The 20,221-nt window shown below is 54.6% G+C and overlaps 1 protein-coding gene across 1 annotated transcript; it reads left to right on the forward strand.

Annotated features, from left to right (window-relative positions):
- The first annotated feature begins 3,950 nt into the window (after positions 1 to 3,950).
- SERINC2 (serine incorporator 2) lies at positions 3,951 to 19,421 on the forward strand. Its single transcript, XM_059917713.1, has 10 exons — positions 3,951 to 4,066; positions 9,545 to 9,706; positions 10,420 to 10,610; positions 11,076 to 11,155; positions 11,543 to 11,680; positions 12,972 to 13,141; positions 14,861 to 14,951; positions 15,248 to 15,389; positions 17,676 to 17,891; positions 18,842 to 19,421. The coding sequence occupies exons 1-10, from the start codon at positions 4,028 to 4,030 to the stop codon at positions 18,975 to 18,977; spliced, it is 1,365 nt and encodes a 454-aa protein (XP_059773696.1). The 5' UTR covers positions 3,951 to 4,027; the 3' UTR covers positions 18,978 to 19,421.
- Positions 19,422 to 20,221: the final 800 nt, after the last annotated feature.

Genomic DNA, 20,221 nt, shown 5'->3' on the forward strand with positions numbered 1-20,221 from the left:
AAAAAAGAGTACCAGCCCTGGAGTCCGACAAAACCTGGGTTCCACCCTTGCTCTACTTGTAATCACTTTACATGTTTCACGTATGACTTACGTGAGTGCTACTTCTTGGAGCATGGATTTCCTTATCTGTTAAATGGGAAAATAGTTCCCATCTTAAAAGCATCTTACAGGAGGTGTTCTTAGCAGGGTGCCTGGTGTGTTGTAAGCACTTAAAATTGGTTGCTGTGGATATTATTATTGTTGTTACTTCAGGCCTTTGCCTCAAACTCCCATGCACGCTTTGGGAGGGAGGGCAGCCTTGGTGGGGGGCTGTGTATGGGAAGAGTGGGTGGATGGTGTCTCGTGAATGCCTCTCCCCGGAAGCTCCCCCAATCCCAAGCCCTTATTATCCCACATGAATATTCATAAGGGATAGCTTCAGCCCTGCTTTGTAAATGGGTCAGAAGCAGGAAGTGGAGGCCAGGGCAGAGAGCTAGGCCCAGGGGACAGGAGGCTCAAAGCCAGAGTGCATCTGAGTCCTCACAGACGGGAGGATGGTAAGAGAGATGGGCAAGGATGAGTGGGGGATACTGGGGGCCATGGGGGAGTTTGAGCAGGGGATTGTCACCATATTGCAGATTCGAAAACTGAGGCCCAATGAGATCAGATTAGAGAACCCTTGGGCTGAGTGGCCCAAGAAGCCAGGTCCTGCTTCCTTTGGGATCTGGAGAGTTGAGCATCTGTCTGGGCTGGGTGATGGGCACAGGGGGATGGACCAATTGACCCCTGCAGGTTTCTCTCAATGGGTGTAGTTTACATGGCATTACATGGTTGGAAGAGCTGTGGTGATCATGAATCCCAACCCTCCACTGAGGCTCCAAGAGGCTGGGTGACTTGCTAGGATCACACAGCTGCTGACAGTAATCTTGCCTTTGGAGGTGTGAGAGATAGAATGATTCTGGTCCCTTGCAAGAGATTCAAGACTGGGAGAAAAGTGGGTGGGCTTGTCAGGATACCAAGGAATGAAGCTTCTTTATCCATCTCCTCATTTCATCTCCTCACTAGTCCCGTGAGACAGCTGGAGCAAAAACGATTATCTCCATTTTACAGATGAGAAGCATGAGGCTGAAAGAGGAGGAAGCACCAGGAGAAGGCTACAGAGTGAATTGTCTGTAGGGTGGGTCTGCCCCTCTGTGCAGGGCGATGTGGGGATGTGAGAGTCCAGCTCGCCTCCATCTTGGGCGGGGTGAGGCCAGGACAAGGCAGCACATCACCCTGCTCTGGAAAACTTCAATCTGAAAAATCAGAGGGGGGGGGGGGGCGGCGCTTCCTTGGTGGCGCAGTGATTAAGAATCCGCCTGCCAAGGCAGGGCACACGGGTTCGAGCCCTGATCTGGGAAGATCCCACATGCTGCGGAGCAACTAAGCCCGTGTGCCAAAACTACTGAGCCCACGTGCCGCAACTATTGAAGCCTGTGCACCTAGAGTCCATGCTCTGCAACAAGAGAAGCCGCCGTGGTGAGAAGCCCACGCACCGCAACAAAGAGTAGCCCCCGCTCTCTGCAACTAGAGAAAAGCCCACGCGCAGCAGGAAGAACCAACACAGCCAATAAATAAATAAATACATTAAAAATAAAAATCAGAGGGGGCTGTTTCTCTACACTTGCAGGTATGTTAATCCCTCCCTCCTTTCAGATAATTGCCTGTTTCTTAGAATGCTTTCTGGATGCCTGTAACTGCTCTGTGAGGTTAAGTAAGATAACCACTCCCATTTCAGGGTAAGGGGTGGAAGCAAGAGAGGAGAAGTGATCTCCAGGGTGGCAGAGGGTGTGAGAGGCAGTGAGAGAACAAGAGTCTCAGCGAAGTCGTGGGTGTTTTCTACTGGACCAGTTCATGGAAAGGGACGGGTTGAGGGATGGAAAATTCGGCTCTTGGGGCAGCAGTGTCAAGAGGAGCTGACCCTGGGGTGGGTGGCCGTGAGAAAGGCTCACTTCAGACTGCTGGGTGGCAGAATGAGGACACTGGCCTTGTGGTACATGTTCAGGCATTCATTCATTCAGGAAGCATTCACTGCCTTAGTGTGCCAGGCCCTGTGCTGTGCCCAGGGCAGGGGAGGGACCGGCCAGAGATGAATCAGACAGTCCTTGGGGGGCTCAAAGTCTCCTGAGGGTCTCTGACTAGGACTGAAGACATTATTGGACAGAAAAAGAGGCTGACTGGGTATTGTCACCTCTGCTTTCAAATAGAGGCAGTGGGATGTCGGGGACAGGCCTTGGGTTCTGAGATCAGGGCCAGATTGGGTGGTCTTCTAGCTCTGCCCTTCTGAGCTGTGTGGCTTTGAGCAGCAATAATAACTAACCACAATAGTCATAGCTGATGTTTATTCAGTGCTCAGTTTACATCTAGCACGTTACTTTACTTCTTTGAACCTGTTTCCTCATCTGTAAAATGGAATGGAGTAGGAGTTAATCTACTTCTCAGGGTTACTATAGGGCTTGAATGGGACCATGTAGGTGAAAGAGTTTGGTATAAGCTTGAGATGTGTGGTAACTTTAGTTATTTGTGGGGCTGTAAAGGGGTCCCGTGTTGTAGAAACACAGGGAAGCAGGAGGATATTTATTTCTAATGGGGCCAGGTAGTGGTTTTGGGGGAAGGGTGGTTCTCTTCACCAAAAAGATATGAGATTGTGAGCAAGGCTTTGAAGGGTAGAGAGGGGGATAAAGAGAAGGACTTTCCAGGGGGAGGGTATCCTGTGTGCAAAAGTGTGGAGGAGGGAAAGTGTAGGGTATGTTTGTGGAACAGTCCTGGCACAATGAATGGCTAAGCCTGGCGCCCCATGAATCACCAAGGATGCAGTCAGGTAGGATCTTTGGCTGCGGGGTCAGCTTTTTTTTTTTTTTAAAACATCTTTATTGCAGTATAATTGCTTTACAATGGCGTGTTAGTTTCTGCTTTATAACAAAGTGAATCAGCTGTATATATCCATATATCCCCATATCTCTTCCCTCTTTCATCTCCCTCCCTCCCACCCTCCCTATCCCACCCCTCTAGGTGGTCACAAAGCACTGAGCTGATCTCCCTGTGCTATGCGGCTGCTTCCCACTAGCTATCTATTTTACATTTGGTAGTGTATATATGTCCATACATGCAGATTTCCTTCCCTAACATTATCCCATCTACGGCTGAGTGAGGAGTGGGCTGGAGGGTGAACCGAGAGTGATTACAGAGCCCTACTTCTGGGTCTCTCCCACCTACCTCTGGGGGACGGTCTGGCAGGAATGTGACCCACCCACCCCTTCTGACCTCCTTAGCTGGGGGCCAGGTTCGGGCATCCCTGGGGAGCGATGAGCCGGGTGGCTCTAGGGAGCATGTGGCCCAAGACAGGAGTCAGTAGAGCTTAAAGAACAGGTGGATGGAGGAGAGGACAGATGAAAGAGTGCGAGGCGGGGTCTTAGAAGTAACAGGCACAGGGAGCTCACACTTGGCAAGCATCTCCTATGTGTTGTAACAGCCCTTTGAGGTAGGTATCCTCACTTTACAGATGGGAAAACTGAGGCTCAGAGAGGTGAAGTGACTTGCCCATTCCTTTGTCCAGTCATTCATCATTCAAGGCTTACGTATTGGGCAGAGGCTCCGTGCCAAGCGCCGAGGAGTCAGGGGTGACCATCTCTTGGCTTCTGTCCCCTGCGGTGGGGGTCCGGGGGAAGTGCTGTGAGGTCGCATCGCGGCCTCGTCGGCACTCGAACCCAGGTCTCACTATTTCCAAACCATCACTTTGGACCCGGACACCAGCCCAGTTGCGCGGCTCGCGCGGCCGCTGGAATCCCCAGTACCTCCACTTTCCCTAAGGTCCCACCTGCCGCACCTGGCCCAGGTGAGTCCCGGGAGGCCCCGAGCGCCGCCGGAAGGCGGCGAGCGGTTCCGGCAGGTAGGGCGGGGCGGGGCCGGGCCGGGGCGGGGCTGAGGGCGGGGCCAGCCCGCGGCGCCAGGAGCCCGACAGGATCCAGCGCCCCTCTGCCCGCGCCCTGCGCCCCGCGCCGCCGCCGCCATGGGGGCCTGTCTGGGCGCCTGCTCCCTGCTCAGCTGCGTGAGTCCCGCCCCCGGCGCCCGCCCCCGCCGTCTGCCCCTTCTTCGGCCTCGCACTTTTGTCCTTTCTTCCTCCAAATAGTTTCTTCTTTTTCCTTCCTCCAAACTTGTCTTTCTGGGCCCGCACCCCGCCTCCTCGCCCCTCGGGTCCCCCCTCTCACCGACTTCCCCCGCCCCCATCCCGGGCCCGCGGGCGCCGGGGACAGCTGGTGTCCGGGGATCGGGTTACCGCGGGGGAGGGGGTGGGGCGCGCTCGGGCGGGGGAGGGGGTGTCCTGGGCGGGCGCCCCTCCAGGGAACTGGGGCGACTGAGGCCCAGAGCCCGGGGCGGGGGTGGGCGCTGCGGCCCCAGCTGGCTCAGCTTGGAGTCGTCCTGGCAGTGCTCCTCTGGTTTCCCTCCCGGACGCTCTCTTTGTGTGGCCTGCCGGTCCCTGTCCCTCTCTGCCGTGTGTCCTTCTCTGTTTCTCTGGCAATCTGTCAGTTGGTCTTTCTGTCCCTACCCGTCTGCCTCAGTTTGTCCATTTGTGTGTGCCTGATATCTGTCCGTTCGTTTGTCCGACTGTCTTTGTCTGTCCGAAGCCTCTCCATCTGTCATTGTCTGTCTAGACGGTTCCCTGTCTGTCCGCCGGGGTCTGTCTGCCCGTCCGGTCTATCAGTCTCTCTGTGTCTTGTCTCTGCTTCGTTCAGTCTGGCTCAGGCTAATTCCTGGGCACTTCCCCAATGAACCCCAGACCCTTGCCCTCTGGGCCCCAGAGCCGAAGTTGGGGGTGGGGAGGAGGCCTCCTTTGCCTTTCTAAGCCGGTCTTGAGTGAGGGGTGCGGGTTACCACCGCCATCGGCCCAACTCTGGGTGGGAAAACCCAGGAACTGAGGGAGGTTGGGGTGTGTGTGTGGGAGGGATTACCTGGTCGTCTGCTCGGGGACCTGGGGAGCAGCCAGCAGAGGGGAGGAGCGTCCGCCAGACCCCGGCTGGGAGGCCCCTTCTCTTTTCTCCTTTCCCAGCCCCCTCTCCCTTCCCTCTTTCCTTCACTAAATCTGAGGTTCATTCAGGCAGCCCCCTCCCCCTCTGCCCCACACAAAGATGAGCGGAGAGGAAGGAGGGGGAGTCTGGTGGCCGCTGAATCCCAGACTTAGTTTCCTTTGTCCCTGATTTGTGTGAGTGTGTTAGGATGGGGGTGTAGGGGCGGACAGCTGGGGGATCTAGAGATTTACTTTACAGCCATTTTTGGAGAATGATATCTGCACAGAGAGGCTACATAGTGGGTTCCTGGACTCTTGTCCTCCCTGGGCCTCTATTTCCCCATCTGTGAAGGGTGTGTGTGTGTGTGTTTGTGTGTGTGTGTGTGTGTGTGTGTGTGCATACCCGCTGGAGGGGGAATCAAGAGCTGGTCCCTGAGATCCCTCCCTGCCCAGTGAAACCAAGGTTTGGGCTGGGGCTCTGGCCAGAAAGGGTTTGCTTCCTGATGGGGGAGGGAGAGTTTCCTTGGAGTTGACCAGAATTTCATCAGGCTGGGCTATCCTGGGGGTGGGGGGAGTGTTGAAGGGAGACCTGCCATTTCTCTGTGTCTCTGTCTCCCTGTCTACCTCCCTCATAATGATACTGGGAAGATTTAAAAGTGCCCCGCCCTGTTCCTGGCATAGAGTAAGTGCTCCAAATAGGAGCTATTGTTATTATCATCTTAAAAAGGTGGGTGGAGAATTCCCTCTGGAGCCAGTTGCTGGTCTCTGAGTCAGACTCCTACAGTGCTGAGTCAGAAGGCACCTGACAGGCCTGCTCCAACCCCCAGTTTACAGATGAGGAAGCTGCAGCCCAGAGAGGTTAGCCGACTTGCCTAAGGTTGCACAGTGAAAGGAGGAGGAACTGCACAGTCAGGGTTAAAATCTGATTCCTGGTCTAGGCTTCTGCCCACACCTTCCCTCCCTTCACATCCTGGATGCTGAGGGATAGGGTTGGCACAGAGTGGAATCAGGAGGTTCGCTTAGGGAGTATCTGCAAGGGACCTGCCCCTCGGGTCAGCGGCCTCCCCTTGGCGTTCTGACCTCTGACATTTACTGAGTACTTACTGCATGCCAGGTGCTGTGCTGAGCCCTTCACCCCTGCCATCTCATTACCCACCCCACCCGCCAACCCCATGACATAGTTATCCTATTTTACAGGTCATGATACTGACAATAGCTGCCGTTTACTGAGTGCTTACTGTAGGCCCAGAGCTCACAGCCCAGAGCTGTCCAGTGGTAGCCCAGGCCCAGCAGTGTAGTGAGTGCTTCGTATATACCCTTTCATTTAATCTTCACAACGACCCCAATGAAGCAGTGAATATTATCCCCATTTCACAGCTGAGGAAGCTGGATCAGAGAGGGAAGATGATTTCCCCACAGCCACACAGTATTAAGTGGTACAGTTGGGCACTACTGGATACCAATAACAACCTGTTTCAATGGACATTGCCCCACAGGAGTGAAGTTCTAATGGGGGGTTGCCAGGCATCTTTAGAGGGAACATTTTGGCATACATGGGTCGGTGGGGAAGACTTTTGTTCCTCCTGCTGTGACGCATTTGCATCTGCCTCTTGGTCAGGGCAGGAAGGGGACAAAAGTCGCTCTCTTGGTCAGCATTTGGACTGGGCTGAAGGTGAGTCCTGGCCAGGAGGAGATAAGATGGGCCCACTAGGGATGGGAGTCACCAGCCAAGCCAGCACATGGTGAGTTGGACGGTCAGCAGATATTTAAGGAGGACCTTCTACAGTCGAGGGAGTGTGAAAGGCCTTTGGCTCAGACCGATTGGTCTTGGTCCTGGCTTGGCCTCTTCTCAGCAGCATGACTGAGGACCTCTCTCCTTGTCTGTAAAGTGGAGAGAACAACAGCACCTGCCTCTCAGCATGTCAGGAGGGATCAGTGGGACTTAGATAGCATGAAGCTGGCGTGCAGCGGCTGCTCTGTAAGCTCCCGCCGGTGGTAAAGTGCTGGAGACCACATTCGAGGAATGGGGAAGCTGGTGAAACCCAGGGCTGTCTGATGGGCTCCAAGCCACCTCACTGCCCTGCCCAGAGGCCCATTTTATGGCTGAGGAAACTGAGTCCCACTTGTCTAAGGTCATACTGCCAGCTGGTGGCAGAGTCAAGACAGGGCCCTCTCCTCTTCACACTGCATGGGGGAAGGAAGTATGCTTTGAGTAGTCGTGGGCTGACCTCTTCTCTCCTGTGTTTGGTCTAGTGCTAGGGTGGCTCAGCCAGTTATGGGGTGCCACGGAAACTTGCAGCTTAAAGACTCTCAGACCCAGGGCTCCTGAGTTCTGAGTTCTCCATTCTGAGAACATGGCTGGTGCTAAGATTCCACCGCTCTTATTTCTGGCGCTTTTCCATTGCTGCCTTTCCCCTGAGTGCATTTGTGGAGGGGGTGTTGTAATCTGAGTGCGGGAACTTTGTTTGTAGCTTGCCTTGGCCCTTCACATTGCATCACAAGCATAGCCTGTGCTGCTGTCAGTCTAGTGGCTTTCATCTTTCCTGCCTCTGTAACATTCCATGGAGTCAGTGGGCCACCACTGTCCCCTGGTGTTGGGCAATGGGGTCATTTGCAGTTTCCTGATAGTCTAATAAGCTCATACAACCTAAAGCTTCGTGCCTGTTTTAGTTTTTTTCTTAATTAAAAATTTTTTTTTTTGATAATGAAAATCAACTTTACTGGGGTATAATTTATATTTAACTATATTTAGTTGTATATACCCATTTAAGTGTTACCAACACATCTGCTCCATTCAGCAGAGAGATCTCTCTTAGGGATCACGATGTGCCATGATGTACCACGATGTAATGATGGATATTTAGTTATTTTCAGCTTTCCCCTATTATTTTCCTCGTGTGAACAGTGTCACAATGGACTTCCCTGTGTACGTGTGTGCGCACGTGTCTGCCTTTACTCCCGTGGGCTGGTATTTCTATAGGAAGAGGTTGTGGTAGGAGTGATCCCCAAAGGTGGAGTGGGGATCGGAATGTATGAACAACTCCAAGGAAGCTCCAGAAGCAGCGGGGGGATCCAGGATGGCAGAGCCTGTGTCTTTCTTGCCCTCCAGACTCTTAAATACCTGAATGAGGAGTCAGGGCTGTTTGGGGGAAGAGAAACAGTGAACCAGATGTATCTGGATGTGGGCCCACTTCCTCCAAGTCTGGGCTGTAGAACTGGCTCCCAAGGGATGAGTCTACAGCTACGAAAGGTGTGGCATCACCAGCCCCTAAGTGATTTCAGCCAGCCCTAGGGAGGGAGGGTCTGACAGAGGGCAGAGGAGCTGGAGACAGAAAGGGTTGGACGCCTCTGCTGTCCCAAACTGGTGCAGCCCCAGAGCGGGAAGTCACAGCCACTCATATTCTTCATTCCATTCATTCAACAGATGTTGATTTATCAGCACTTGCTGTTTTTTGAGGTCTTAACATACGTCTGGTACGATGCCAGACACTTTACATTTGTTCGGCAGATAGTCACTGAGCTCCCGATGATGTGCCAGGCACAGTTCCCACCTCTGGGAATACCATGGTGAACAAAACAGACAAAACCCCTTGCCCTGGTGGAGCTTGCATGCTAGCAATGAGAGGCAGGCAACACGAGTAAACTATGAAGCCAATCAGGTGGTAGTAAGTCCTACAGAGAAAAATAAAGCAGGGAAGGGAGAAAGGGAGCCTGAGTGAGTTACAATTTTTTTTGGTCGTGCTGCGAGGCTTGCGGGATCTTAGTTCCCCGACCAGGGATTGAACCTGGGCCCTCGGCAGTGAAAGCACGGAGTCCTAACCACTGGACTGCCAGGGAATTACCAGGGAGTTACAATTTAAAATCCCTACTGGACTTCCCTGGCGGTCCAGTGGTTAAGACTCTGCACTTCCACTGCAGGGGGTGAGGGTTAGATCCCTGGTCGGAAACTAAGATCCTGCGTGCTGCGCAGCGCAGCCAAAAAATTAAAAATTAAAAAATAAAATAAAATCCCTACAGTATTTCATTCTTAGAACTGCTATGTGAGAAGCAGGTACTGTTACGATTCCCATTTTATGGAAGAGGAGACTGAGGTCCAGAGAGCTTGAGTGAGCTGTATAAGGTCACATAGCTAATCAGTGAAAGAGCTGGCCTTCTGGATTTTTTTTTTCCACTCTGCCTCCTCCTAAGTAAGAAGCACTGTGACCCCAGCTCTCTCTCCGAAGCCACAGTAACATCTGAGATAGATCCAGGTTTGAATCTGGGTTCTGTTGCTTACTGGCTGTGTGTCCTTGTGGGACCCAGCCTCTCCCAGCCTTGGTTTCCTTGGCCTCTCCCTTGGGCTTGAAAGTTAGATGGGGTGACATCGGGGGAAGAGGCGTCCCTTCGTGGTGTGGCACAGGCAGTCTCTGCGTAGGTTTGGAGATACTGAACAGGCAGCGGGCAGTGGGTGGATGCTGCGTGCTTGGGCGGGGAAGGGGAGAGGAGACCAGAGAGTAAGGCGCCATCCTGGCCTCCCCGCAGGCGTCCTGCCTCTGCGGCTCTGCCCCCTGCATCCTGTGCAGCTGCTGCCCCTGCAGCCACAGCTCCACACTGAGCCGCCTCATCTTCACGGCCTTCCTCTTCCTGGGGGTGCTGGTGTCCGTCATCATGCAGAGTCCCGGTGTGGAGGGCCAGCTCTACAAGGTGAGCCACCTGCGGGACCTGGCCTCTGGCAAAGGCTCAGCTACCAGGGGGCCCAGGCTTGGGGGCCCAGCTGATCAAGAGGTGGGCAGGAGTGCCAGCGCACCGATGATCCAAGCTTGAGGATGGAGGGTCGTTTCTTCATGTTGGGAGGAGGGTTTGAGCCTTATTGTTTCTCATAAGCCTTGGTCCCCTCGGGAAGTCTCATGAATCATTATCGCCATCCCCGCCAGACACTGGCCCAGGGTAAGCTCTCCCCGCTTTAATGCATAAGCCCAGTTTGAGGGTCCTAAGTCTTCCCTTCCTCTCAGTGTTTCATAGCCAGTGGGATAGTTAGGCCAGAGGTTCTGACATACTAGTGTATACAGAGCATGAATTCCCTGGGAAGTGTGCTCGTCATGCAGAATCTCAGACCCTGCCTTAGAGACTCTAGTTCTGTAGGAGAGGGGAACCTCCGGGGATTCTGATGTAGCTGGTGGGTGGAGAGCACTTTGGGAAATCCTGCCCTGGACCGTGCCATGCCTTCCGTTTGTCCCTGGGGGGCTCACTCATAGGGCTTCAGCCGCAGAGGTGGGTGGGAATGGAGATGGGCCATGGGTGGAGGTGGGAGGCTCGGGTGGCCCTGCTGGGAGAGCCTCCTGCCTGGCGGCCTGGGCAGAGTCAGCCCGGGTTCTGGGTGGGGTGGGGTCTTCCAGCTGTTCCGTCTGTCTCCACAGCTGCCCTGGGTGTGTGAGGAGGCGGCCAGGTCCCCCGTCGTCCTGCAGGGCCACATCGACTGTGGCTCCCTGCTCGGCCACCGTGCCGTCTACCGTATGTGCTTTGCTATGGCGGCCTTCTTCTTCCTTTTCACCCTGCTCATGACCTGTGTGCGCAGCAGCCGGGACCCCAGGGCTGCCATCCAGAACGGGTGAGGAGGGGTCCCACCTGCACCCTGGGCCCCTCCCGCTGTGGTTTTCCCCATCCTCTGCCTGTCTCCAGCAATCTCCAGACCCTAATCCTCAGACTCAGGAGCCGCTGAAGCCAGGAGGGCACGGCACAGCCCTCAGAGGTCAGCTCATTTAGTAGTTCCCGTTTCTCAGATGAGGAAATAAAGCTCAGAAAAGGCAACAGCATCCCTCAGGCCACGCACCAATTTAGTGACACAGTTGGGGTTAGAACCCGGGTGACCATCCTCACCCATCACTGGTCCTTCCCTCTGCCCCTCGGGGCTTTTTCTAGGGCCAGGACAGACTTTCTGTGCCTGTCAGACCATCAGGAAATCTCTCTCACCTCTCCCAGTACCTGCTCTTCAGGGGTGGGGTTCTGGGGGTCCAGGCTTTTTCTCTCCCCCTACTCAGCTTTCTTGTCTGTCCTACCCCTTTCCCCACCATAGGTTTTGGTTCTTTAAATTCCTGGTTTTCGTGGGCATCACCGTGGGCGCCTTCTACATCCCTGACGGCTCCTTCTCCGACAGTAGGTGGCCCTGGCGGGGAGGGACGGGGGCTACCAAGAAGGATGAGCGTGCTGGGGGCTCCTTTGCACACAGACCCCAGACTGCTGGCTGGGTCATTGCCTCCCACCCAGGAGACAGGACTCTGGTGCTTGGCCACATGGCCTTTGGGCAACTCGGGGTTGGAGGGAACCCCCCTTGACCCCGACCTACACCCTGACACAAGGCATCTCTGTGCGTGGCCAGGGGCTCCTGAGGGCGGGGACTTTGCTGCTTCTCAGTGTCCCCAGTGCAGGGTGTGGCACAAATGACTGTCGAATGTATAAAAGTGAGCGTGAGAAGAGACCCAGACCCAGGGGCTGCTGCGCCACGGCTGGACCCCCTTGCCTCCCTCCCCTCTGCCTGCCTAGTCTGGTTCTACTTTGGTGTCGCGGGCTCCTTCGTCTTCCTCCTCGTCCAGCTGTTGCTGCTTATCGACTTTGCGCACTCCTGGAACCAGCGGTGGCTGAACAAGGCTGAGAAGAGCGACTGCCGCGCCTGGTATGCAGGTCAGTGCCACCCAACGGCCTCACGAGGGGGCTGGGCTACCTGAGGAGTCGGGGGAGGGGGTGGTGGTGTTCCCTGAAGCTGGACGACGGCCTGGAGGGCATCTCGAGCTGCCTCCTAAGGCAGGAGGCAGCCTTAGGGCAGGAACTGAGCTTCCGTGTCACGTGGAGGGAAGGGTGTGTGGCAGGGGCCGCCAACCCGGGGTGGCTGAGGGCTGAGGTGGGGTCAGATGAGAGCTGCACTGGGGAGTTCACAGGGATCTGGTTGAGCGACCCCTGCAGGGCGAGCCACGAATGACACCTGGTCATTGAAACCCCAGTGGCAGAACGGGTCCCTTTTCAGCTCTTCTGAATTGATCAAGAAGAAAGGCGCTCTTCAAGGTTGATTTGATTTTCACACCTCCCTGATCACCAGGCGTCTAGTTCACTTTTTGAAAGACTGTTCTCTATTCACTGTCTTTTTTTTTGGCTGCATTGGGTCTTTGTTGCTGTGCGCGGGCTTTCTCTAGTTGCGGCGAGGGGGGGCTACTCTTCTTCGTTGCCGCGTGCAGGCTTCTCATTGCGGTGGCTTCTCTTGTTGCGGAGCACAGGCTCTAGGCACGCGGGCTTCAGTAGTTGTGGCGCACGGACTTAGTTGCTCCACAGCATGTGGGATCTTCCCGGACTAGGGCTCGAACCCGTGTCCCCTGCATTGGCAGGCGGATTCTTAACCACTGCACCACCAGGGAAGTCCCCTCTATTCATTGTCTTTATTTTTATGGTGACCTTTTTTGCGGCAAGTGAATCATTTTAGTTCAGGGTGGGGCAGGAGCTCACAAACCCTGGGCGAGGGATGGAAGTTTTTTTGTTTTTAATAAATTTATTTATTTTAATTCTTTTTGGCTGCGTTGGGTCTTCGTTGCTGTGCGCGGGCTTTGTCTTCATTGCGGTGTGCGGGCTTCTCATTGCGGTGACTTCTCTTGTTGCAGAGCACGGGCTCTAGGCACATGGGCTTCAGTAGTTGTGGTGCACGGGCTCAGTAGTTGTGGCTCACGGACTCTAGAGCGCAGGCTCGTAGTTGTGGCGCACAGGCTTAGTTGCATGTGGGATCTTCCCAGACCAGGGCTCGGACCGTGTCCCCTGCATTAGCAGGCGGATTCTTAACCACTGCGCCACCAGGGAAGCCCCCAGGGACCGAAGTTTAGTAGACACTCCTTGGAGGAGGAAGTTGGGGCCTGAGACCCAGTGCACTGCTCGACAAGGGATGGGGGTCCTTGCACCTCCTGACCCACCTGCCGCTGCCCCTCCCTCCCAGGCCTCTTCTTCTTCACCCTCCTCTTCTACGCACTGTCAATCGTGGCCGTGGCACTGCTGTTCATCTACTACACCCAGCCCGGCGCCTGCTACGAGGGCAAGGTCTTCATCAGCCTCAACCTCATTTTCTGTTTCTGCGTATCCATAGTCGCTGTCCTGCCCAAGGTCCAGGTGAGCCTACCTGTCTCTGCCCAGCCTGAAACCAGGCTCCTCGGTGTGTGGGACCTTGGGGAACCTTGGAGTCCTAGGGCCAGGGCTGTCAGTCACAGAGGCTTGGGCCAAGAGTGTGGGCTCCCAAGTCAGCCTCCCTGGGTTAGAGTCTTGACTCTCGCGTTTATATGCTGGCTGTCTTTGGGAAAGTGCCTTAACCGCTCTGTGCCTCTTTCGTCTCAAATGTAAAATGGGAATAATAACACTGTTTGGAGTTATTCTCAAGATTGAGACCATGTTTATGAACACTTAGAACAGTGCCTGGCATACAGATATTAGAACAATGAACACTTAGAACAGTGCCTGGCATATCCATCAGACATTGGCTATTGTTATCATTATTTTGATTTCATCATTGTTTTCATGCAAATCAGGAGAACATTAGGAAGGGTCACCGAGTGATGATTCCTAGACACCTCAAGAAGTGGTGTTAGAAGGTGCAATTTCACAGTTTCCAGCCCCAGACTATCTGGGATGATGGGTGGGAGCTCCTAAGGTAATCACTTGTTCTTCAGAAGGGAAGCCTTCTGAGTCCAGTGGTATTTCACAGTTTGGGATATCAGCCCACCAGGTGTTTCAAAGGTAGCTTAGATAGCCTTTGGGGGTCCTTAGCAGAAAGGTTGGGAATCTCCCTTCTGGCCAGAGCTTCCATTTCCCAGTAAGAAAACGGAAGCCCAGAGAGGGTGATGCCTCTGTTCCAGGTCACACAGCAATCAGTATTCATTCAGCAAATACCTCTTGAGCATCCACTGTGTACCAGGCACTCTTCTAGATGTTGGGGATACAGCTGTGAGGAAGAGGAGGAATAATAATAGCTAACAGTTAATGACATCTGTCATGTTATTTAGTCCTTGCACCATCATCATCCCCGCTTTCCAGATGAGGAAACAGAGGCTTAAAGGAGTAAAGAGACTTGCCTAAGGTCACACGGCTAGTAAGGGGTGGAGCTGGGATTTGAACCCAGGCAGACTGGCTCCAGAGACTGTGCTCCTAATCATAGAGTTCAGATTCATATTTTCAAGTGTGTCTGTGTGGTGAGGAGTGGGAAAGAACAACCGATAGGAGACGAGGCCAGGTGAAGTAATTTTGGAGAATAAGTGCTATGTGGAAAATAAAAGAGGGTATGGGCTAAAAGGGAGGTGGGCAGGCAGGGCCGGGGTCTGCTGCAGTCAGGGTTTTCAGAGCCTTTTGAGGGGTCCTGTTTGAGCTGAAGCCTGAATATAAAGACACTGCTGGTGCAGAGATATGGGGGAGGAAGATGTCAGGGAGAGGGCAGGGCGAGTGCAAAGACCCTGAGGTTGGAGAGGATTTGGCAGGTTCCAGAGAGGTGGCCACCACGTTTGGGGAGTAGTCAGCAGGGAGGGCTGTCGGATGAAGATGCAGATGGGGTAAACGAAGGAGGGCTTTAATTCAGAGTGTGAAGAAGTGCTGCCTTTGAAGGATTCTCAGCTGGGGAACAAGTCGGGTTAATCTGTTAAGAGAAAAAATTAGGACTCTACCTTTGGGTGGGCGAGGTGGCAGTGGGTGGCCCGGGTGGTATATTTTCCCGAAGGGTGTGGGGTGGGATGGCCCTAGGGTGGTGGGGGTTTCTGAGGTCCCCCGGTTGGGCGTGGCTGGGCTGGGTGGGGGTGGGGTGTACCCAGGTTGGGCAGGAGTCACACTGTGGACTGCTCTTGCCAGGATGCCCAGCCCAGCTCGGGTCTGCTGCAGGCCTCGGTCATCACGCTCTACACCATGTTTGTCACCTGGTTGGCCTTATCCAATGTCCCCGGTGAGTAGAGGCCTGGGTTCCAGGTGGCCTGGTCTTCCTCCTGGGCTGGGGACCCTCAAAGATGACGGGGACATTCCCAGCCCATTCCAAGAGTTAGTCCTTCAGGGAGGTGGGAGGACCCCATCTGTTCCTGGAGCTGTCACTGTTGTTTTGTCTGCTGAGTGCTGTCGCTGGGACTTGAGTGGTTGGTTGTGTGTCTGTCTGTCCCTTGGCTGTCCATCTGAGCCCATCCTCTGGGCTCCCTGGCTACAGACCTGGCCTGCGTGGGCTGAGGGTGACCATGCTCCCATCCCCAGACCGGAAATGCAACCCCAACCTGCTGACCCACTTTGGCAATGGGACGGTCCTGGCAGGCCCCGAGGGCTACGAGACCCAGTGGTGGGATGCACCGAGCATCGTGGGCCTCATCGTCTTCATCCTGTGCACCCTCTTCATCAGGTAGGGTGGGGGGCTGGTTTCTGGGAAGGAATCATGATTGGGAGCCCTGAGGCACAAGTGACGGGGGGATGTGGGAGCCGGGACACCAAGCTGGAAGGCGCGCTCAGCAGGTAGCACATCCAGCCCCTGCACTGTGCTGGTGGGGAAACTGAGCCCCTCAGAGGGCACAGAGTGACTGGGCAGCGGAGGCGGGGCTGAACCCTGCCTCCTGGCCCAAGGCCTTTCCTGACCCCGGGCTGCCATGCGCCCAGCTCAGCCGGGTGCAGGCAGCTGTGGTGCCAGGGCAGGAGCCTGGACTGGGGCCAGCGGATCCAGGCTCTATCACTCACACCTGTGTGTGGCCGCTTCACCTTTCCAAGCTTCAGCTTCCTTTTCAGTTAAAGGATGATAACCTCTAATGCCCAGGGTGGCTTGTGACCCCACAGTGTCCCTTGAGAAAGAGCAGCTCATTCTTAAGATCACATGTGCTCTTAAGAGCACATTCTTTAAGGGGGTGTCTTAGCAAGTGCTTATCAGTGTGGACTTGAGCCAGATTGCCTGCAGTTGAGCCTGGCACCTTGGGCAAGTCTCTCAACCTTTCTGTGCTTCAGTTTCCTTATCTGTAAAATAGGAATAAAAATACTACTTACTTCATTGGATTGTTGAAGAGTTATGATGAGTTAATATGTACAAGGCACTTAGAAAAGAACTTGGCAAGTAGTAGGTGCCAAATAAGTGTTTGCTATTATTGCAAAGAACTATTAATATTTGCACAGCTGGTTGGCTGTGAGTGGCTGTTTTGTGTCACCAGATGGTGATATCAAGTATACTTATTGTTGACACTGGCAGACTCAGGTATTGCCTCCCTGCGGCCCGGCATCTCTCCAGGTGCCACTTTGTGTGTCTGCACCTCTGCCCTGATCTCCTTTTCTCGCCCAGTCACCCTTCCTGGGCAGTGCCCGTTTGCCTGTAAGCAGCACACCTGCTTCTAGGCTCCTGGGCTAGAACATTTTGAGGCTGTTTCACATTTTGTTTTGTTTTCACCTTTTTCAAAACATTTTCTCCCAGTTGAGTTGGAGCAGTTCACAAACATCTCTCTTCTTTTTCCTCTCCTTTGATTTCTTTTCCAATCTGGAAGGGCCCATGTCACCTCCATCTTACAGATGAGGAGACTGAGACTTGGTGAGGAGCAGCCACTTGTCCGAGGCCATGAGTGCACAGTGGCCATGGTGCTTGAGCTCACTTCCCTTCCCCCGAGCTCTGTCCCTCCTCATCTGCAACGTGGGCACAGAGCTGTGCTTCCTGATGCTTCTCATACTCACACCTCCCTGACCTTCAGTCACTGGGCTGCACCTCGGAGAGCCCACAGATCCCATCTGTTCTTAGCACAGTTCTTAAAACCCAGGAAGCAACGAAGCATAAACAGCCACGAGAGCAGGGACCACTGATGATGGCTCTTGCCCCCAGCTAGATGGCCCAGATCTAGGCTCATGTGCACTAGATATCAGCACAGTATTTGGTGATTGGGGTCAACTGAAGCTCAGCAAGGGGTGATTTTTCAGTTTGACGGAATGGGCTGGAATCCAGGCCTTTGTTCACTTTTTTCAGGATACAAGTTGGATCTTCAAAATTGTATATGTGTCTCAAACTATTAAATGTAGTCAAAAACATCAAGACCTCATTGTAGAAAAGCAAGGACAAAAATCATTACTATTATTCTCTCTTTATTATAAACATAGAGAAAGGGGAGGCAGTGGTAATACTACTTAGGTAAAATGAATAAAAGGTAAACAAATGTACCAGCAAATGAGCATTATTATGAACATTTTTAATGAATGTAGTAACTGGTATGATCCTTTGCAGTACTAAGTTCTCAACACGTGTTTGTGGAAATGGCAAATAAACAACCAGAATAACAGGGGCCGTTTATTTGGTTTCTACTCTGTGCCAGGCACAGTGCTAGGGGCTTCAAACACCATTACTCCATTTAATCCTCCCAGCAACCCTGTAAGGGAGGTACTATTATCTCTGAATTTACAGACAAGGAATCAGAGGCTCAGAGAGGTTAAGCGTCTTGCCCCAGGTCACACAGGGAGCAGGGGTAGAGTTGAGAGTCAAGGCAGTTTGTTAACTCCAGGGCCCAGGGCCTAACCTCCAGGGCACCGGCTCCCGAGGCTCTGGGACCCTGGTGCCCATGGTCATCACGGCCAATGCCGTGGTGTGTGAGGCCCCTGGCACTGCCCACCCACCCATCTCATTGGTGACGGCCTGACAGCCACACGCACATCCTGCCCCCGCCTCCCCCAGTCTGCGCTCCTCGGACCACCGGCAGGTAAACAGCCTGATGCAGACGGAGGGGTGCCCGCCTGTGCTGGAAGCCACGCAGCAGCAGCCGGTGGCGGTCTGCGAGGGCCGGGCCTTCGACAACGAGCAGGACAGCGTCACCTACAGCTACTCCTTCTTCCACTTCTGCCTGGTGCTCGCCTCTCTGCATGTCATGATGACGCTCACCAACTGGTACAGGTGCGTGGACGGAGCCGCAGTGTCCGCAGTGCGTGTGCCACTTCCCTTCCCCTCCAGCCCTGCGCTGGGGTTTAAGACTTGGGCATGGAGGTGTCTCTCTAGGACCCTCCAGGGAGCCTGCCTCATCTGTGCCCCAGTTTCCCTGCCAGTGCCTGGTCCACTCAGTAGCTGGTACCTTCGCTAAGTGCTGAGAAGTGGGGATCACGGGAGGTGAGGCTGGACCTGTGCAGGGCAGACCGGGTTTACAGATCAGGGGTGGTGATTTGGGTTATGGGGTTGGATTTGGGATTCATGGTTTGAGGGTTAAGAGTAGGGTATGGGGTCAGAATCAAAGTCACAGGGTCAAGAACAGGAGTCATGAAGTCGAGAGTTGGGATTGGGGCCATATAAAGTAACAAATTTGGCCATTTGGTTAAAATTGGGGTTACAAGTCCAGAAAGCCAGGATTGAAGTGACCAGGTCAAGGAGCTAAGATCAGAGTAACTAGGTTAGCGGCCAGAACTGGGGTCACAGGGCCAAGGGTCAAAATTGAGGTCAGAAATATCAGAACTGTGGTCATAAGATCAGGGATGGGGTTATGGGATTGAAGGTCAGAGTCAACATTAGAGGTCAGGACTAAAGTCAGGAGCTTCCGGGTCCCAAAGTCAGGGACCAGGAGTGCAGCCACAGAATTAGGATCATAAGGTTAGCAACCAGAATCAGGTCACAATATTATGCCTAGGACTGGGGTCAAGGTTAGAACTGAGGTCAGGGTCAGGTGTATGGTACAAGGCCATGAGCTCTATGTAGGGTCTTAAGGCCAAGTGTCAAAAATATCAGAGACGGGGCTAGAGTTTACAGGATAAGAGCCAGGGGTGAAGTCAGGGGTTGCAACTGGATCCTAAGGTCGGGGCCAGGACTGAGGTCACAGCATCAGGGGCCAGGCTCACTGGGATGATGGTGTGTTCCAGACCCAGTGAGACCCGGAAGATGATCAGCACGTGGACCGCCGTGTGGGTGAAGATCTGTGCCAGCTGGGCAGGGCTGCTTCTCTACCTGTGGACCCTGGTAGCCCCCCTCCTCCTGCCCAACCGTGATTTCAGCTGAGGCAGCCCCCTGCAGCCAGCCCACCTGGTGCTTCGGGGCTCAGTGACCGCAGGCTGAGCGCCCGCCCCACCTCCGGGACTTGCCCCTGAGCTGGGCCCCTCTGTTCTTAGTGCCTTCAGGGAGGAGGAGCGTCAGGCCCCTCCCTCCCACTGCCCCCCCACCCCGACCATGGAGCTGCCTCCTCCTTCCCCTCACCCCCATTCGCCCACACTTGCCCTCTTGGGAAAAAAGGGCCCGTTGTTCTAAGGCTCCCCAGGAGAGGGTCCTGAAGGAGAGGAACACTGAGAGCTGCTCAGAGAGCAGGAGTGCTCGCCGCGGTGGGGTGCCCAGCACTGGGGCCCGGGTATTCCTGACCATGTACTCCAGGACACCCCGTCCCCTTCCTGGGCTCCGTGCCTTACTGAGTCTCTAAGACTCTGCCAATAAAGAAGCCGGTGTGTGTGCCTCCCGTGTCTGTGCCCCTCCCCCTCGGCACGGGCCCCATCCCATCTGGGCCCAGTGCAGGGGCTGGGAACAGAATGTCAGGGCAGAGGGGGCTGAAGGGCCAGACCATGAGGGGCCTTGAAGGTCAGACAGAGTGGTCCTGGCTCTGTCCTCTGGGTCGTGGAAAGCCTGCAGGCTGGGGCTATAGAGGAAGGAGGGGCTTTGGAAAAAGGGAGCCTGGGGGTCAGAAAAGGGGGCCCTGGAGCAGTGTCCATATGAGGGGTGATGAGGCCAGAGTCAGGGTGGAGAAGGGGCTCACGTGGGAGGCTGGTCTTTGGGCCATCTTACCAGTGCCCATCCTGAGGTCCTGCCCACCTCTGACCTGCCTCTAGGGTCCTCCTGAAGAACTTGTCACCACCTTCCACTTCTTCCTGCTGTAGACATTGGCCGCTGCTCTGGGGCCCAGGCTGTGGTGGGGAAGAGCGTGTGCTCTAAAGTCGGCCAAGCTGCCTGGATCCGCTGAACTGCAAGAGCCGTGGGGCTCCGGGCAAGGCCTCCCCTCTGGGCCCTGGCTCCTCATTCAGCAGATGGAAAAACGCCACCTGTACCCAGGCTGCTGTGGGGCTCAGATGAAACAGGTTACCCACTTCTGAAGGCGCACAGCGATGTGCGGGGGATGGACAGGCTCCTGGCTGGGGCCTCCTGAGCCTGGTCTTGACGTTGTGATGTCCATCCCCAGGTCATAACAGAAATTGAGGTGACCGGGGTTTGTTGGGGGCCGGGATGCAGTGGCCAGGGACGCAGCCCACTTCTAAGGAGCT

Source organism: Balaenoptera ricei, chromosome 1 (assembly GCF_028023285.1).
Source record: "Balaenoptera ricei isolate mBalRic1 chromosome 1, mBalRic1.hap2, whole genome shotgun sequence".
Classification (NCBI taxonomy): Eukaryota; Metazoa; Chordata; class Mammalia; order Artiodactyla; family Balaenopteridae; genus Balaenoptera; species Balaenoptera ricei.

Coding starts and splice junctions, on each gene's coding strand:
- SERINC2 (XM_059917713.1), top strand. CDS start 4,028: ATGGGGGCCTGTCTGGGCGCCTGCTCCCTGCTCAGCTGC. Junction 9,707..10,419: donor TGGAGGGCCAGCTCTACAAG/GTGAGCCACCTG, acceptor CTGTCTCCACAG/CTGCCCTGGGTGTGTGAGGA. Junction 10,611..11,075: donor AGGGCTGCCATCCAGAACGG/GTGAGGAGGGGT, acceptor TCCCCACCATAG/GTTTTGGTTCTTTAAATTCC.